Genomic DNA, 20,776 nt, shown 5'->3' with positions numbered 1-20,776 from the left:
CTGGGTGGCTCGCAGTCAACCTAGACAAAAGACCAGCCATAAATGTAAATGACCATTTAGGGGTATAAAGTTCGGAGTCATTAGGATGTCTCGGACTCCATAAGCATCCTCAGAGTTAGTATGAAAATACTTATTGTACATTGCTGAACACGGAAGTGATGGAGAAGACAGTGACTTAGTAGCAATATAAAAGCTTATAGGAGAAGGTGCAGAATAAAATTAAGGATGCAAAAGTTTTTATTTATAGTGGATGGACAATACAAAGATGTGCTCTCATGCGGCACCAATTGCAAATATTCTATGCCTACCCATTAGACCATGGCAACCTGGATTTAAATGACCTGAATTCTCCCCAAAAGACTACAGTTGCAATAGCAGAAAAATTAGGAATCATTAAAGGTTTTTAATTAAGTTTAGAGAAAACACAAAAATAAAAAAGATATGATGTTGATATTGGGGAAGAAGCCTTAAAGATCCCTGGTTATCAACAAGTAGATTAGACATAAAAAAATCATCAAAGAAAAGGGAGACTCATAATGGGTGTAAAAGTTTAATGAACACATTAATTATTAAAGAAAAGATGGTAATAGGTTACATATCTAAAATATTTAGGGACAGATTTAGGGACAAATAAGACTGAATTCATTTTGCATTTTAGTATTTACAAGACTTAGTCAAATTATTCATTTTAAATATTATGATTTGCAAATGTAACCACACAGCTGTTTAAATATAGTATAAGATGCGGATCCTGATTCCTGCTAATTCATTAAATGATTTGTTGCTACCCACTAGATAGTAAAGGCAAATAACTGTCAACTTATGAGTTGTTTGCAAAATGTTCAGTTCATTATTTGTTGTCTGTGGTTTTTTGGTATTTGGTCATTAAAATCAGATGATTATATTTCTTCTCCTTGATTGGCTCACAATTCTTTAACATAAGGGAACAATTAATAATTAATAAGGTGCATGCATATACATACAAGAAATTAATCATATACATTCATTAAATTCTTGTTTGCATATTTTTTTGGGGCATTTGTATGAGGAAACTCTTTGAATTTTTGTGTGAACAAACCAATTTCAGGCACAGTTAATTTAAAAAATAGTTTTTGTAGTAATAGTAGTTTTGTAATATTAAAAAATGGTGTAGAGTAACATTCCAGAAATGGGATATGTTTTTCTAGAGTATGGAAGTGAGAGGAGAATATGAACTGGGCAAAAATATGAGGCCCAGTAATGAACCAAAGCAAAAAGATCAGACAGTTAGAATTATAAAAGGTTACCAAAACTGCAAGCCCAACCTTTTGATTGCTAAGTATGGGGAGACTGGAAGATACAGAAAGAAACAAGGGAGGATCTTAGACACCACATAGCTATAAACTGGGTTGCAGTTATGTTTTATATTTACAACTTGTTTTATTATTGGTGATGAAAATGGTTGACATGCAGGATGCAATAATAAGGATAGGTGAATTTCAGCATTAATATTTTATTAGTGCTGTGAAAAGCATACATTTACATTTACCTCATTCTACACTACACTGCATACTGATCATTGGGCTTTTTTTTTTACTCTGGTATCAAATATCAGCAAAACAAAAACACATTTTTTTAATGTTAAATTTAGTGAGAGTGTCTTGATTGATTCTTATGAAAAAGTTCTGGTTTAGCAACCTATCTCAAATTCTTTAAGAACCTCACAAAACTGGAAGAAAGTGATAAAAAGTCAACCAAAATGATACGGGTTTCAAGAAAGTCTGAAAAGCTATTGTATCAGAAAGCATGTGATAGAAAGAGGAAGACAATGTCTCTCTAAGGGTATGTCTACACTACCACTCTAGTTCGAACTACAGTGGTAATGTAGGCAACCAGAGTTGCAAATGAAGCCCGGGATTTGAATTTCCCAGGCTTCATTTGCATCTTGCCGGGCGCCTCCATTTTTAAATGTCCGCTAGTTCGGACTCCGTGCCCGTGGCTACACACGGCACGAACTAGGTAGTTCGGACTAGGCTTCCTATTCCGAACTACTGTTACTCCTCGTGGAATACACAACAAACTCCTCGTGAAATGGTAGTTCGGAATAGGAAGCCTAGTCCGAACTACCTAGTCCGTGCCGCGTGTAGCCGCGTGGCACGGAGTCTGCACTAGCGGACATTTAAAAATGGCGGCGCCCGGCAAGATGCAAATGAAGCCGGGAAATTCAAATCCCGGGCTTCATTTGCAACTCTGGTTGCAGTCCTCCTTCCTAGACAGTTAATTCCCATTCCGTATGTGTAAAACTGATTGTTCCTTCCTAAGTCGAGTAGTTTGCATTTGTCTTTATTAAGCTTTATCCTGTTTACCTCAGACCATTTCTCCAGTTTGTCCAGATCATTTTGAATTATAACCCTATTCTCTGAAGTAGTTGCAACCCCTTCTAGCTTGGTATCATCTGCAAACTTAATAAGTGTACTCTCTATACCAATATCTAAATCATTGATGAAGATATTGAACAGAACTAGCCCCAAAAGAAATTCCTGTGGAACCGCACTTATTATGCCCTTCCAGCATCATCTGTCACTAGGGGTGTGTCTAGACTACATGCCTCCTTCGACGGAGGCATGTAGATTAGCCAGATCGGAAGAGGGAAATGAAGCCGCGATTAAAATAATCGCGGCTTCATTTAAATTTAAATGGCTGCCCCGATCTGCCGATCAGCTGTTTGTCGGCAGATCGGGGCAGTCTGGACGCGACGCGCCGACAAAGAAGCCTTTCTTCATCGGCACAGGTAAGCCTCGTGAAACCAGGCTTACCTGTGCCGATGAAGAAAGGCTTCTTTGTCGGCGCGTCGCGTCCAGACTGCCCCGATCTGCCGACAAACAGCTGATCGGCAGATCGGGGCAGCCATTTAAATTTAAATGAAGCCGCGATTATTTTAATCGCGGCTTCATTTCCCTCTTCCGATCTGGCTAATCTACATGCCTCCGTCGAAGGAGGCATGTAGTCTAGACACACCCTAGGTTACCTCCCTTATCCAGTGAGGGTCCCACACCCTCTCTGATCACACTCCTATTGCTAACATGCCTGTAGAAACCTTTCTTGTTACCCTTCACATCTCTTGCATCTCTTCACATTCCAATTGCACTTTGGCCTTCCTGATTACATCTCTACATGCTTGAGCAATATATTTATATTCCTCCCTAGTCATCTGACCAAGTTCCCACTTCTTGTAAACTTAGGCTACGTCTACACTGGCATGATTTTCCGGAAATGCTTAAAACGGAACTGTTTTCCGTTATAAGTATTTCCAGAAAAAGCGCATCTACATTGGCAGGATGTTTTTCCAGAAAAGCACTTTTTCCGGAAAAGCGTCCGTGCCAATGTAGACGTGCTTTTCCGCAAAAAAGACCCGATCATCATTTTCGCGATTGGGGCTTTTTTGCGGAAAAGAAATCTGTGCTGTCTACACTGGCCCTTTTCCAGAACAGTTTTCTGGAAAAGGACTTTTGCCCGAACAGGAGCAGCATAGTTTTTCTGGAAAAGCACTGATGATTTTACAGTAGATCGTCAGTGTTTTTCCGGAAATTCAAGGGGCCAGTGTAGACAGCTGGCAAGTTATTCCGGAAAAGCAGCTGATTTTCCGGAATAAGTGGCCAGTGTAGACACAGCCTTATTGTTTATGTTTAAGCTCTCCAAGGATTTCACTGCTAAGCCACACTGGTTGCCTACCATATTTGCTTTTTTTGCTGTACATCAGGGTGGTTTGTTCCCGTGCCTTCAGTAAGGCTTCTTTAAAATACTGCCAACTCTCCTGTATTCCTCTCTCTTTCATGTTGGCTTCCCAGGGGAACCTACCCATCAGTTTTCTGAGAGTGTCAAAGTCTGCTTTTCTGAAGTCCAGTGAGTGTATTTTGCTACTTTCCTTTCACCAGGATCCTGAAATTGACCATCTCATGATCACTGCTTCCCAAGTTGCCACCCATATCTATTTCCCCAGACAGTTACAAAGAACATCATGGTCCTAGCAAAACCTGAGAAGGAGAACTGGCCATGTTTTCCATATTCAATCTTCAGGTGCAGGAGTGCCTCTTGTCATGGACAGAATCATCTGAGAATTTTCTCACAATGTCTAATTTCCTGAGACAAAGTCAATATTAGATATTCTTCCAGCATATGTACCACCGTGTAACCTAATTGGATTTCTCTTAGAATGTAATGAGGTGCTCTCAAGGTAGGTAATAGATTCACTATGACTCTTCATCTTGGAAAATACATTAAAGGTTATTAGATGCTCAAATACTACACTATAGTATGATAGACAGATTTTAATGTCCATGTGATTCATGCCCCAAACACGACCAACATGAGCTTTTCACAGGTAGTATCCATATCTCCCTGTTTTTCCCTCCAACACATAAGGGGATGATCATTTGACCTCCTCTTTAATCTGAGAGTTGTAGCTGGGAGCATAAGAAATACTGAAATACAATTCTATCATGGTCTTCTTCAAGCAAAGCTAGAAGCTTTCCCATCTATCTGGAAGCAAAGTAATTCTGTCAGTCTACATTTGCAAACTTTCAAATTCCATAGGTTTCTAGAACTCCACACTAGAAACTAGTGAGTAGCCATAGGTCCAAACCATCAGTATACTAGTAGGACATTGTAACCCATCTTTTAACCACAGCTGTTTAGGTGATGGCCCCTAAATATTCCTTTCCCAACATTATTGTGCTTCATCAATATCCCATGGCATATAGGATGAGAAGGAAAATATTTTAAACTACACAGATAAAGAAAACTCAAGTGGACTGAATAATTAGTATAACTGAATATTAAATTCCTTTTTGGCATTCATCCTTATTTCTGAAAAGCCTGAGACAACAGCATTGGTCTCGGAAGTAGGGTGTCTAATGAATCCAGAGTGTCATCATAAAGTTTTAGACTTCAATGCCTCTAATTGTAAATTGTTATGCTACTTTGCAAAAAAATTCAAGTGACTCCAAGACTATTCTCTAGGAGAAGAACTGGAGCCAAAGGGGGAAACCATGCCACTTTCCCTAATTGGGTTTAGGTCAGTCACATGTGCAGTGGTTCTAAGTGTGCTGGGGAAAGCCTGGGTCAGCAGATACAAAAGGCACCTTGCTCCTCATGGCTAATCAAAACCAACAAGCAAGTGACAAAGTCTCACTAAGACGGAGTACCTAGCAGGAAGTCAGAGCATGTGCCTCTTATCTGTTTTTCTTGAATAAAACACCCAAAAAGACAGTGGCTAACCAACTAAAGCAGCATCTCAACACTTAGGGTATGTCTACACTACCCTCCTAGTTCGAACTAGGAGGGTAATGTAGGCATACCGCACTTGCAAATGAAGCCCGGGATTTGAATTTCCCGGGCTTCATTTGCATAAGCGGGGAGCCGCCATTTTTAAAACCCCGCTGGTTCGAACCCCGTGCAGTGCGGCTACACGGGGCACGAACTACCTAGTTCGAACTACCTAGTTCGTGCCCCGTGTAACCGCGCTGCACGGGGTTCGAACCAGCGGGGTTTTTAAAATGGCGGCTCCCCGCTTATGCAAATGAAGCCCGGGAAATTCAAATCCCGGGCTTCATTTGCAAGTGCGGTATGCCTATATTACCCCGCTAGTTCGAACTAGCGGGGTAGTGTAGACATACCCTTAGTGTGTCACTTCACTCTACCCCTTGTCTATTCTCAGATATCAGTCTTTGCCTCATTCTTCTACTTTTCTCACAACCTTTTCCATGTTGCCCCCTATTCATGGAATAACCCTTCTGAGCTGGTCTGCCATGCTACTGCCCTCTTCCTATGCAAATCCTTCCTAGAGACCTGCTTCTGCCACCAAGCTTATGGCAAGTGCGTTACCAGAAATTAGTTATCTATTTTTAAGAAGAACAAATGCATGTTTGCTTCATCATACAGTAACATTTCTGGGTAGCTGGGTCATCTACCACTGTATTCTTCCTTCATCTACAGTTTGTAGACAATTGTTATCACCTTCAATCCATCAATGTCTGACGTTTGATTTAATGGGGCCCGGATCATGTTTTCTTGTCTGTACAGTGAAACACTGATTACATTACTGGCCAATGTAAAATATTTATAATTGTTTAGACCCTTTGCAATATGGATTCAGACTGCAGTTTGGCATGGATACAGGATTAACTATGCCAATGAACTATGTTGTGAGGGCTTTGGACAGGGACCAGATGTTCATGCTAGTGCTGCAAGACATATTGGACTCCTTCAACATTGCTAATTATGCTGTTGGTCTACTGGCATCACTCCTTCTTACAAGCAAAATAGCAGAGGGTGTGATGTGCTGTCATTTCTTCTCACCAAATGAACATCCTTGTGGAGTTCCACAGAGCTCTGTCCTATCATTTCTCTCTGGACACTAAGGGTGTGTCTAGACTACATGCCTCCTTCGACGGAGGCATGTAGATTAGCCAGATCGGAAGAGGGAAATGAAGCCGCGATTAAAATAATCGCGGCTTCATTTAAATTTAAATGGCTGCCCCGATCTGCCGATCAGCTGTTTGTCGGCAGATCGGGGCAGTCTGGGCGCGATGCGCCGACAAAGAAGCCTTTCTTCATCGGCACAGGTAAACCTGGTTTCACGAGGCTTACCTGTGCCGATGAAGAAAGGCTTCTTTGTCGGCGCGTCGCGTCCAGACTGCCCCGATCTGCCGACAAACAGCTGATCGGCAGATCGGGGCAGCCATTTAAATTTAAATGAAGCCGCGATTATTTTAATCGCGGCTTCATTTCCCTCTTCCGATCTGGCTAATCTACATGCCTCCGTCGAAGGAGGCATGTAGTCTAGACACACCCTAATATGCTGATAATATCCAAGCTCTAACTGTCTCTCACTCAAAATGGACAGGTGAGCCTTTCTGCTGTTCTAGAATGTAAAGGAAAGAGACTCCTGCATAAAAAAGACTCAAGAGATGATGCTGGTGGGAAGTGAAAATATTTGTAGAAGTAGCAGGAACTGTGACCTCATCCACCATTGGGGAAATCTGCTGTAAATTTGTCAAGTGATTCGAAAATTTAGGATCTTACTGGGCTTTTCATTAATCATTGATATTTAGACAGCAGCAGCAGCCCAGAATGTTTGCTATCACCTTCAGCTATCCAGAAGGTTACACCCTTTCCATTTAGATATGGGTCTATCCAAAATTATTCATGATTCTGTTATTTCAAACCGGGATCAATTCAATTTGCTTTCCATTTGTCTGACTCTAGGGCTACGGCTAGACTGGCGTGATTTTCCACAAATGCTTTTAACGGAAAAAATTTTCTGTTAAAAGCATTTGCGGAAAAGAGCGTCTAGATTGACACGGACACTTTTGCGCAAGAGCACTTTTTGCAGAAAAGCGTCCGTGCCAATCTAGACGTGGTTTTGCACAAGAAAGCCCCGATCGCCATTTTCGCCATCGGGGCTTTTTTGCGCAGAACAGTTTTTAGCTGTCTACACTGGCCCTCTTGCGCAAATACATTTGCACAAGAGGGCTTTTTCCCGAACGGGAGCAGCATAGTATTTGTGCAAGAACACTGACAATCTTACATTAGATCGTCAGTGTTCTTGTGCAAATTCAAGTGGCCAGTGTAGACAGCTGGCAAGTTTGTCCACAAAAGCAGCTGCGCAGTCTAGATGCAGCCTAGGTGAGTAAGAGAATATAACTCAGTCTCCATAACAGGAAACAGAACAGAGAGTGATAAAGGATAATAGAAAAAAAAAACCTTTACAAATAAATTTGTGCACCATGTTTGGCAACAGTGAAAAGTGCAAATTGGCCTTGGAATACCTTATAGAATCTATATTGGCAGAAGTTATTCTGTCACTGTGTAGAGCTTTATAGTAACTAGTGTTGAAATAGCATATGTGATTCAGACCAGTCTATCATAGGAAAAATGATGTAATTAAAGAAACAAGTTAAGAGGGCTCAAAATAATTATGTGTTTGGGAATTAGGAGTTACGTAAAAATGCAAATGGCTGGCTTACACAGACTGAGGGTAAAAAGAGAATCTGATAAAGTGATATAAAATGCTAAAAAATAAAATAAGGGGTTGATGCTATAAATTGCTTGATATAGTAACCGTTTCAAAATCAGTTTGTGAAAATAAATAGGAAGAGGGTATAAGTATGAAAAATAGCTTGGCAGAATTTCTTTGTATAACTATGTTTCCTAGGTCAACTGATGAAACTTGGGGAGAGGGAAAATGTTCTGCCCATTACATGGGTAAAAATCGTGGCCCCCCTGAACTTACTGCCATTGATTTCAAACGGATTGAAATCCACTCTATTCTTCTACTTTGCTTTAGAGATCTGAAGACTTCTATCATGAAGTAATAGCTTTATGAGTTTGGCATTATTTATCCCTTTGTGATGTGTTTAATAATTGTACACATGAAGCCTGCTTCTTCCGTACCTAGCCTAATGACTGAAATACATCAGACAGTCAGAAAGAGCCTCAAAGCTCTAGGGTATAACCCCTTTAAGGCTTGCTGATGATGAACTTTCTGAGCACACGCAGTGATTCCCCTTACACATTCCTGAGAGCTCAGTTTTGCCACTGACTTCAGATAAAAAGTCCTGAGCATTCTTGGAGTTAACGTGAAGTAGATTTTCAAGTGGTAATACAGTTTCTGGGCTTAACTTGTTCATATAACTTCATTGACTATAACCTTTCATTTAGCTTCATTGTTCCTTTACAATTATAAAACATAACATCTAAAATTAGAATAGGGTGACAAAAGATGTAGAACCAATCAATGTTACAAAATTAATAACAATATAATTTCAGTGTGAAAGCTTATGTAACGCCTTTCATACCAAAGTATCCCAAGGCACTTTAAAATAAGAACTCAATAAGAAGTGCACAAGTGCTTTGTTAGACAGGATAAACCAGGGAAAAGGGTAGATTAATTAAGCTTGGATTTAAAACAGTCAAAACATCATTTTGAACATTGGTCAGAACAGAGTCAGGCTCCATATATGTGTTTTTAAAATGCAGTAAATTAAATAATATTTAAAATCTTTATTTCCTGGGGACAATTTGCAAGGGTTCTTTTATAGTTCCATAGGTACAAGTAACAAGACAAAAATGTATGCACTACATTTTCAAAAAGTGTATGCCTCTCACACTATATATACAATTTTTGCATGCACAATTTTTGTGCTTCTATGTTTTTATTATCAGACTTGTACATACACATGGCAATCTGACAAGATACCAATGATCTCATTTGCATGGGCTAATATGGGGTTATGTTGCCCCTAAATTTAAAGTATAAAGGGACTGGATTAAATGTTGAATGTTTATACCTATATTTGAAACACAGGTGCATGTTTCTTCATGTATTCTAGAGCTCTGACAGAAAGAGTAATATGTTAAATGGAAGTTATTAAGATGTATTTCACAGGAAAACATCAAAATTGCTTGGGAAAAGCTAATAAATTGGTAATGCATAAATTACAGCTTTCCTGGTGTTGAAAAAACTTACACATCTTCTATTTTTCAAACATTTTTCTCTTATGAACACATGGACCATCCTCATTTTTGGATGACTGCCTCTTTGGATTAATGCATCCTTCTGGTGCATAAATTAGGGATGCACAGAGAAAAAAAGAGATACGCTAAATCTAAGGACACACATAACAATACAGATAAATGTGGTAGAGTTGACTGAACAATTCATAATAAATAATTTATCTGATAAATTAGCCTGGACTTAGATGTGATTGGCCAGATAAGTCATGTGATAGTTTCTGTTCTCTAGTTGGACGAACACACAATCAATTATTGGCTACATATGTCAATAAAAATCACTAGCTCACATGCCTGTTGAAAAGGCTTGAACATTGCTGAACGTATTTATTTAAAAAAACCTCCAGTGAATAAATACTATAGAAAAGTAGTAGTGTTTACCCAACTTCAGTTCTGTGCTCCTTCTGTCATAATTGCTGACAGAGCCCTAAGAAACTAATGTCAACTCCTGGCAATATTTTTTATGATGGAACCTTTACATATACATCAGTCTTGCTATTTGCGTCTTCAAATACGTGTGAATTTTAGAATATAAAATTCATTTCAGTATACTCAGGTAACATGGTAAATTATTCAGATATTATTCATTTAAGAAATTATTGAGGATCTGAAATATCTTTGTCAAATGTATGTATTTGACCAAATTGACATGGTTTATGGAAATATGGAAAAGGTCAGCCTTATTTTATTCTACTTCAATAAAATGCAAAACTTCAGCTGTCAGTTGATGGAAATAAACAAATTATGCATATTCGGCTGGCAACAATTTACAGAGCCTGGCTATTTGTGAAAATTATTAACTAGATCTATAAAAGTAATAATGTTTACTCAATATAAGGATTCTGAGGATTAACTTGAAATTTAATAGGTTCTGGATCCTAAAGTCAATAGGTATATGCAGAGAATACATACCCATGTACATGTCCAATTTGTATTAATTTCTAAATGTGACGAGAAAGGGTTTATTGATAACTCTTCATTTGTACTTTTGGTTCACTTACAGGGAATCTTCATGAAGCACTCTTTGTAAGGTAAATAATATATATCACTACATGAATGCATCATTCACTGTGTTCTTTATTTTAGCCAATATGCTATAGATAAAGAATGATCAATCAGTATAATCAGATAATGAATCTAGAAAATATAAACTGTATGAGTTCTTACCTGAGCTCTTGAGCTATAGAGTCCACTTGCGCTGTTATAAAAGCAGAGGGAATGAATGAATTAGTTTACATTTCCAGTCCTGTGCTTTCTGCAACCTTGCACCTGTCTCTCTGTGATGACAGAGGAGTGGCTATCAAAACACAGGTGATTCTTTATTTCATGCTAACCACAGGATCGTAACTATTATTGGCAAATGTTGACCAAATGTGTAATTCCCAGGGTTATTTTAGATAAACCCCACACATGATGAAGACGATAATCTTCAGCACAGCGAAGCAACTAAGGCACTACTTTATTATCCACAGAGCGATGAGAAATCTTTGTTTTTCTGACTGATAATTTGATTTGGGAATGAAGAAAGCTGGTGTTTACAAATACCTGCCCACACAAGAGTATGCAGCATATTGACAGAGCCAACAGGTGGTTCTAAAGATTACTCATGTTGCACAGGCAACATCAGTTGTTCCTCTTCTGGGAAAATGCATTTGCTCATTTAACTGTCTCTCTCTCTCTCTCTCTTTCTCTCTCTCTCTCTCTCTCTGTGATTAAAGAAACAATGGGTATATTTTAACACTGAATAGACTATGTTAAATGAGATCCAGTCAGATTATAGTTTCCCACATTTGACAGCAAAACAAGCCACAGGTTGACATGTGCTGCAATAACTTCATTACTTTGTGGCATGAAATGTGTTTAGTTATTTGCTTGATCCTCATCCTATTGGAGTTTCTAGGAATTTGAAAGGGAACAGTACTGGGTCCCATTTTAAAAGTTTTACATCCAGAACAAATGTGGCTTTTTAAGGGAGATTTTTCTACCCATAGTCCTCTTTGTAGGCAAGAGATGGCATTGTTTTTAACACACCTCTGTCAATGCACTTCAGTCCTGACCTGCTGTCAGAGTACCAGGCTGAGATCTTGATTTTATTGAAATCAAGGGCAAGAGTCCCATTGATTTCAGTTTCTCTGCATGTCTTCTCATAAGGAGATACCACCAATTTGCAATGGTTTGCTGATGTGCCACTAAGGAATGAAAAGAAACACCAGCCTCACTTTCACATTTGGCCTCAAGCATAACTTGATGTTATAGGTATATGTATCAGGTAGACACATAGTAACCCAGGACTACTCTGCTTTGACAATGAATCAAAGTATTTAATGGCCTCTTTGTTACAAGCGTGCACAACTTCAAGTGAAATCATGGCCATTGACTTCATAAGCACAATTGGCTTGTAAGGCAGGCAAAATGGTATGTTTATTTGTGCATATGTTGACTTTCCACTCACTATCAATGGTTTAAAAAAGTATTAGGAATTAAATGACCAGCTCTGTTGCTAGTCAAACATGTTTTCCTAGTGTTTAGGGCCTGTTTACCTTGCAATATCACATTGTAGTCTGCTTCTTACCAAAAGAGAGGGGAGAATTAAAAATAAAAATCTACTTTAAAAATATCATATCCCAGTATACTCAGAGAGAAGAAAGAAACTACCCTTTGATTCAAAGCAAGTATACTTATATGCCAGTGAACAAATTGTTCTTTATCTGGCTGATGGCTTTTTATTCTGAAGACATCATTCGGCTTCAGGCAACTTTATTTCCTTTACAAAACCTTAATTTTCATGGTGAAAGGCATTCCTTTCCAAGGTAAACTATATGCTGTATGTGCTTTCATACATACCCATATTTAAATGATCATGAATTAGAAAAATATTTCCTCTTTTCTTTAAACCAGAGCTAATAACACTTTGCCTCTTGATACCAGCAGCTTGGCTTGATTAAAAAAGCTGTCCTAAGGAAGCCATATACACTCTGAGTACACATTAGTGGCTGTACACAGGAACTATCATATTTCATGGTGTGATTGATACAGGGTCATCAAACGTGCTTGGAAACTCACCCCTGGTTCCTTTTGAGCGTGTGCGCAGTTTTTTATCTTCACCATCTGCATCCATCTGTAACATTAACACAACATCTTTAATTCCTTTTTGCCACTCAGAGAGAAAATCTTGAAAATGTGTTATAAAATTCCAATGTCCTGACACTAATGGGAAGGAGTACTACCATGCCTTATTAATCTTGTCACAAAGATAAAAACACATCTTTGAATATCTGATAGTCTCTTGGAGATATCTGTAATGATGATGTCTGTTTAATCAAACAACTGGTAAAAGGTACCCTTTAAGACTTGATGCCAACATCCACAGGTGTTGATTGCAGATGTAAGATTAGACACTGTGAAATCCAATGCTTGATGCTTTCAGGATTTGCTTCAACAAAATTTTAAATGTAAATCTTTATTGGAGGCTGGGACCTAGAGATATCAGCACCTTCAAATTCCTAGTGCTAATATTGTCAGTTAAAATTTCTGAGAATCTTCACCAGAACTTGAACCTATGACTACTTCTAGCCTAGAGGCAAGAAAACTATTTTTGAGCTATCAAAGGTCAGATACATACAATGAACTACTAAAATGAAACAACAATGTTTTAAGACACATCTCTAATTGGTATTACAAACACCATCACTATGTGATATTCTAATTTTTTCACTCAATCTGAAGCAATAATAACATTTTAATAAGAGTTTTACCCAACAGAGTTTCAGATTTCACACACACAAAGATGTATTTTGCCCATTAAATTAGCTACATCTTGGATACCAAATGGGCCTAAGAGGTAATGCACAGATTTGGATGGTAGTCAACATAGATCTTGGGATTCATATTTGATACTGAATCAGGGAGAGGATTTAGGTTTTGATTTCACAGCATTTAAATATTGTGAGCTGCTGTTCTAACATTTCTGACTGAAATAACAGAAACCTTTTAAGATCATCTGTTCTCATGACATTTCTGGCTACATGTTAACCAGATTCAGAAATATACATCTTTTGATCTTGGATCTAACCCAGAGCCAAAACTGTAGAGACAAATTTCCATTCTAGGAGTTTAATTATAAACCCTTGAAATTTTAAAGAAACTAAGATTTGATGTTTTGGTGGGCAGTGTCACAGTGACGTACAACAGTTTGCACAACAGTATAATTTTCACCATGAATAACAATGGACATTTTTAACTCTTTCCAAAAATACCAATATTGAAGGTATGATTTTTCAAGTGGAGATCTGGTATATGACACTAGGCAAAAGAACAGGCACTCTAAGGCTGTGTCCAGACTCAGGGGTTTTTTCGGGAAAAGTAGCCTTTTTCCGAAAAAACTTCACCTGCGTCTAGACTGCAGCCGCGTTCTTTCGAAATTAAATCGAAAGAACGCGGCTTTTCTTTCGACGGCGGTAAACCTCATTTCACGAGGAAGAACGCCTTCTTTCGAAAGTGCTTCTTTCGAAAGAAGGCGTTCTTGAATGTAAATAGGGCTTCTTTGAAAGAGAGCATCCAGACTCACTGGGTGCTTTCTTTCGAAAAAGCGGCTTGCTCTTTCGAAAGTTCCGCGTGCAGTCTAGACGCTCTCTTTCGAAAGAGGCTTGCAGTCTAGACATAGCCTAAGGGTATGTCTGCATTGCACAAGCTGCATTGCACAATTTTCTCATTTCAAAATATTTTTTCAAAATAATGGGTGCGCTATTTTGCCATCCTGGTAAACCTTCTTGCATGAAGGATAAGAGATGGCTCGAAATAGCATGTTATTTCAAAATTTGGCACTGTGTAAATGTGCCAGATTTCAAAATAAGCTATTTTGAAATAGTTTCAAAATTAGATATGCAATTTGCATAGCACAAATTGCATATCTTATTTCAAGTTTAAGGTGCTATGTAGACCCACCCTAAGTTTTTATTCTATTTCTGTTAGTGACTCGCTGTTTACCTTTGTGCAAGTCACAGAATCTCTGTTTGACTCAATTTTTTCATCTCTAAAATGGGAATAAAACTCCCTGTGGAAGGATCCATTGTTTTTCTGATTAATCTGTTAGGCTCAAATGCAGATCTCAGCCCTCTGGTTTTGAAATAGCCTATATATAGGCAGTTGTGGACCACTAGCTGCAAAAAGTGACAAAATAAAAATCCATGTAGAACTTTATTCCCTGACTATTCCTTCTCTGCTGTCTCACTGTGCAGTATTGTACAGGGTGCTTCATATAGGAGCAGAGAGAGGAAATGTTCAAAACAGCACAAATTTGCTGCTACAGGTCTTCAGAAGTGTGCAAGAAGCAGTTTACTATTTTCATAATGCTCTGAAGATGTAAAGATGCTTTAATAATAAGTTAATGGAAAACAGACAACTGAGACATTTTCAAGGTCTTCTCTTAGGACATGTCTACACTAGGAATTATTTTGAAATAACTTATTTCAAAATAGTACCCCCCAAAATAACTATTTTGAAACAGCATGTCCATACTTCCACAGGGAAGCCTCTAAGTAAGTCCAAGGTAGGCTCCCTTAATGTGGATGCGCTATCTTGACTTAGAGCCCCAGAAAGTATTGGGGAGTAATTACTTTGAATGATTCTGGGGAGTAGTTATTTCAAAATAGCAGCACCAGAGCATCCACACTACTGCTTTTCTGAAATAACACTATTTCAAATAAGCGTTATTCCTTGTGGAAAGCAGGAGTTATTATTTCAAAATAATCAGCCTGTTATTTTGAAATAACAGGCTTGGTAGTGTGGACACTCTGCTTGTTATTTCGAAATAAGAAAGAGTTATCTTAAAATAACTTCCTTGTGTAGACTAGGGCTGAGAGATCCAATGCAGTAGGACTGAATTTATCTAACAAAGAAGGAGAAAGGACTGAGACAATCCTTTATAAAAGTGAAACAACACTTTCCTAATTTGGTCCTCTTCTAACTCATTCTTACAGATGACTGTGACGTGACATGTTCCATACAACCTAGTACTTCTTTACAGGAAAGAACACAGTCAAGTTCTTGAGCAGCTATTTGAAAATATTAGAGAAATACATGAACAGTTCTGTTGCTTCTGCCTGAGCTTGGGAAATCTGAAACCAAAATATATATTGATCAACTATGCAGCAGTAAAACCAAAATGTTAAATTTTATATGATTATATTTGCATTCATTGTTAGTAGTGGGGATTAAAATGTTTGGGTTTTTTAATTTAGCAGTGGCTGACGGCTCTCGTAGTTGTTACCAGTCTCAAAACCTGAGAACGAGTGGATTGCAATGTGACTGCAATGGTAATGGGAAACATGGCTCTGTTCGCTGATGCTGAGTTGTGATTGAAGGCACTGACCTGCCATAGACTTATAATAGGGGAGCAGGTGTGGCAATGATGGACTTTAATTTCCTTTAATAAACCTTTTATGTGCCACACTTTTACTGCCATTCTACACTCTCCAAGGTCCTGCACATAATAGGTTCATTACTTTTGATTACTGTAGTCTATTGAGACAAACAACTCCAGAACACACTATATATTATGTTCAGTTAAACCAATGTAGACTATTTATCCATTGTGCATTATTTCACCTGCAACTCCACAGACAAAATTAACAACAGCTCCTGTAAGCTAAAACTATTAAAATCGCTGGTACTCCTTTGTCATCATTTCATAATAAATACCACACCAATCACTTGCTGCTCTTTTAATTATGAAACAAAAAGTGTCCACTGCTTCTACTGAGCAGCAGTTACTTGGTTCTAAATAGCATGTTTCACGGTGATGAATATTTCAAAACCACACAATGAGGGAAAACCAACAATAAAATCAATTGAGGTGATTTTTTTCCTATTGCTTTTCTTTCTTTAAAATCATTTGAATTTATGACAGATGTTTAAGCTCTTTAAGATTAAAATGGTTACCCCCCTTAGGAAGGTGCACATTTCACTCAAAAATCATCATCATTTTGCAAGTGTCCGTTGCATATAAAGTGACTCAACTCACACAAAGTCTCATACATTATAAGTAAAATTACACTAAAAATAACTGTGGATAAAGCTGTGAAAATTATAAATATTTTGCAGCTACTTTCCTTTTCTAGTTGCAACTGTCAAGGTGATGTCCCAGTGAAGATTTTTATTGGTTTTGATAGATTTTTTTTCAGAGATCATTTAAAAATAGGCAAAGGCAAATATAAAAAGTTTCTTATGTCTGACTTTTTATGTCTTCTGAGTTTTTTTACATGAAGCAACACAGTAACAGATTCTCAACCATTCCAGCCTTTTAATCAGTTATAGCAAAAAATATGAAATGATGTTCTCAATGCTAACATTCTGCCCAATAGTTCTTAAGCCGCCTTATTTTTTCCTCTGCAAGCATTTTTGAGACATATTGTTATTGCTAGATGCACGAAAGGCCTGTTTTGTTATGGTGCTGACACTAGTGGGAGTTGAGTAAGGTCAGTATCAACACTCTTAGTCACTAGAGCCAAATGGCTTTAACCCTCCTCCCTCTCCCCCACAAAAAAAATTATATATAATATAAAACACATGGCATTTATATTGTAAGTTCAAGATTACTGTTTTAACTTTAACTAAACTATTTTCCTAAACTATTTAACTAAATTATTTTTTGTATCTTATTGGTTGGGACATACAGTTATTTGGGGCCAGTAAATGTGCTCCTAGAATAGTGGCCAAGGTTATAGACCAGTACATCAAAATGCTAAAGGGAATTCATTTGTATAAATGAACAATTTCACAGCCTAGACTCTCTGGCTTTATTAATAAGTGCAAAAGCTGCTATTGCAATGTTCACATCATTTTAGTGATCCTGCTTATATCAGCCAAATCCTACTCACCTTACTCACAGAAACTGCTGAGAAGTCAGTTTACTTGTGAGTCGATGACTTCAGGGCTTGCGTGAATGAGATAACGAGATTTGGTGCCAGTTTTTTTGAGAGGGTTATAATTTGGTTTGAGGAAATAGCTCTGGGTTGAAATATGGTATGTTTAATACAGAAACCTCAGTCTGTTTATCGAGCTATATATTTTAGAAATGTGCATCTGTCTGTCCGTCCATCCGTCTGTGAGTCTGTTTGTTCAATAACTCCTAAACCATTAGAGTAGAACCACAAAATTTGGTAATGCAGTTTCCTCTTATCCTAATTAAAGCACAGTCAGGCAGGGAAATGGGATGTGCCTGGAATTCTATTGTTTCCTGTAAAATGGTAAGAGAGGGATCTGAGAGGAAGGAGTTATACTATGGAATGATGACAGGGAGCAGCAAGCCATAGCTGCAAGCCACTGGCCGACAGTAGCTGTAACCTCAGCCTGTTCTGGGGAGCAGCTGCCAGCCATTGCATGCCCCCTGCTCCTGGGCTGTGTCTGGGGAGTTCCAGAGGGTGGCCTGTGTGCCCCATATTGGGCCAGTCTTGGGGAGCAACAGCAGGAGGACTGTGCATCCTCCCTCCCATACCCAGGCCAGGCAGCCTACACAGCCCACTCCTCCCTTGCCTCTAGTCTGGCCTGGGCAGTGCCAAATAAATCTCCTATTTTTTTAAAACAATTAATATAATACTTTCAGAACTAAACTGTCACCTCCTAAAGTAGCCCCTCCAGTATGCTAGTTGGGAAATCAGAGCAGCGTGGGGAAGCTGGAACTGCTGATGGAGATAACGGGTAAAATTCTTCTCCTGGGGAGAGCTAGTATAACACAGGCAGACCCCTGTCAGCTGTAGGTGAAATGGAACTTGGGACCTCTGGAACTTTGAGCATGAGCTTCCACCACATGAGCTAAAAGCCAGCTGGCTATGAGCTAATGATGTAGAGGAGACTCATTATTCTTTAAGTAGTCACAGTGCCACTAGATGGGACAGTGCACCACACATAGCAGATGTGTGGGTTACATACTTCCCTAGCTGAGGAAGTGCATCTCAAGTTTCAGAAACTTCCCTGTTGAAATCCCAGATGAGCTCCAGCTTGTAGCGCTGGCTCACCCAGGTCATGTCTGGGTGGAATTGACCTTGGGACTGCCTGAGCTTAGTGCATGAGCTAAAAGCTAGATGGGTATTAGCTAAGGGTATAAATCACACTCATTTCTCTCTGAGGCTATTCCACACTATAGAGTTTTTTCGAAAAAATGGCTATTTTTCTGAAAAAACTTGAATTACATCCACACTGCAAGGCTACGTCTACACTGGCCCCTCTTCCGGAAGGGGCATGTAAATTTCACGAGTCGTCGTAGGGAAATCCGCGGGGGATTTAAATATCCCCCGCGGCATTTAAATAAAAATGTCCGCCGCTTTTTTCCGGCTTTTAAAAAAGCCGGAAAAGAGCGTCTAGACTGGCCCCGATCCTCCGGAAAAAGTGCCCTTTTCCGGAGGCTCTTATTCTTACTTTGAAGTAAGAATTCTTATTTTTGAAGTAAGAATAAGAGCCTCCGGAAAAGGGCACTTTTTCCGGAGGATCGGGGCCAGTCTAGACGCTCTTTTCCGGCTTTTTTAAAAGCCGGAAAAAAGCGGCGGACATTTTTATTTAAATGCCGCGGGGGATATTTAAATCCCCCGCGGATTTCCCTACGACGACTCGTGAAATTTACATGCCCCTTCCGGAAGAGGGGCCAGTGTAGACGTAGCCCAATTGTGTTCTTTCAAAAGAAAATCAAAAGAACAGAGGGTTTTTTCCAACATTGGTAAACATCTTTGTATAAGGAAGAAGGCTTTTTCTGAAAGAGTTCTTTCGGCAAAAGGCGTGAGTGGACGGGGAAGAGGGAGTTCTTTCAAAAGAAGAGGAAAGAGGAAAAAGCACATGTACCCTGGTGGCCACTCCATCCATAGTAATCACAGCTTAAATGCGAGATAGCATTCATTCACTTTCAAAAAAGCAGATCACTTTTTCGATGTGCTTTGGCAATGTGGACGGTGTCTTTCAGAAGAAGTTTTTTTGGAAGATCTCTTCCAGAAAAGCTTCTTCCAAAAGAAGCCTGCAGTCTAGACGTAACCTGAAAGTGGTTTCAGTGCCACTAGATGGGACAATATAACCCACTAAGAAGGTTCTTGGGTTACACTAGCATGAGTTCTATGCACCATTTAAGTCCTATTTTAATTTCTAAGTAAGGATGAATTTCATGGAGAGAGCTTGAAACTCCTGGAAGGGTAGTCCACAACCTTACACAAGACTATATTCAATAAAATAGGAAATCATCCCCAGTTTTAGCTGTAGTCCCAAAAATAGAAGATTCCCAGAGATCATTTAAGCAAAAATAGCTCTGACTTTAGAAATCAAATTTGGCAAACAGTTTGTTTAGAATAGTTTTCATTTATTTTGTTATATTTAAAAGAAATAGCAGACCTAGGGTTCTGTCTGAGTATTAACTATTTTCATACACTTTTTAGGATATGTTTCAATAGGCATTCGAAATCTCATTTAAATACATATGCACACAGAACTAAAAGATTTATTATGACTTATTCAAGATGTTTGATAAATATCCTTTCAGACAACAGACTCTAAGGATACATTGGCACAGTCATTTTCCTATTAAAAATGTCCTTCTGAACATTTTAAACAGTCTTTCCATTTTTGATTTACAATGGGGACAAAAGCTAATTCCATTACTGTCATGATATTTTACGATTGGAATATTATTCCTATATATTGTTATAATATTAGTATGATGACAACCATTCAGTATTATCCCTCATGAACTTACTAACATATAAGCTACAAATATTTTCATGAAAAGTGAAACACTATGAAGTCAGACTCTGCAAAGCACTGTGATTACCAACATGTGTGTGCAGTATTGTGCCCCATGGTGATCTAACAAGTGTGAAAATTACTCATCCTTCCACGATAAATAATAAACTGTGACAACTCTGTCTTGTCAGTGCTCTTTGCATTAAGGTTGTGTGTTTCTTTCCTTTTTCTTTTCTTTTTTAATGGAAACTACACATACCTTTTAAAACATACAAAGAAAACGGAAATGATTATGACAAAAAATTAAAACAAACCCCAAAGCCACCGAACCAAACAAGAAAATCCCAAAGGAAAACTCAGGTAGGCTGAACACTGAGCACAAGTTGTTGACTTTCTTTTTAAGGTTTGTGACCATCTCATCTCATTGTCATTTCACTATAATTTCTGATGTTCCCCCCTTACAATATTAAATTCTAGAGAAGCTTACTACAGAAATACCACTCTCTCT

General features: G+C 38.5%; 1 protein-coding gene across 1 annotated transcript in view; it reads right to left on the bottom strand.

Annotated features, from left to right (window-relative positions):
• ST18 (ST18 C2H2C-type zinc finger transcription factor) overlaps positions 1–20,776 on the bottom strand; it is a 131,868-nt gene that overhangs the window by 77,858 nt on the left and 33,234 nt on the right. The window contains exons 3-4 of the mRNA XM_089776258.1: positions 12,616–12,670; positions 10,720–10,750 (exon numbers count right to left, since the gene is read on the bottom strand). Of these exons, the coding sequence (XP_089632384.1) occupies positions 10,720–10,750; positions 12,616–12,670 (86 nt within the window). The remainder of the gene's footprint in view (positions 1–10,719; positions 10,751–12,615; positions 12,671–20,776) is intronic.

This window comes from Pelodiscus sinensis, chromosome 2, assembly GCF_052426305.1.
Source record: "Pelodiscus sinensis isolate ZL-2025 chromosome 2, ASM5242630v1, whole genome shotgun sequence".
Taxonomy (NCBI): Eukaryota; Metazoa; Chordata; order Testudines; family Trionychidae; genus Pelodiscus; species Pelodiscus sinensis.
This window is presented reverse-complemented; position numbering and strand designations above follow the sequence as displayed.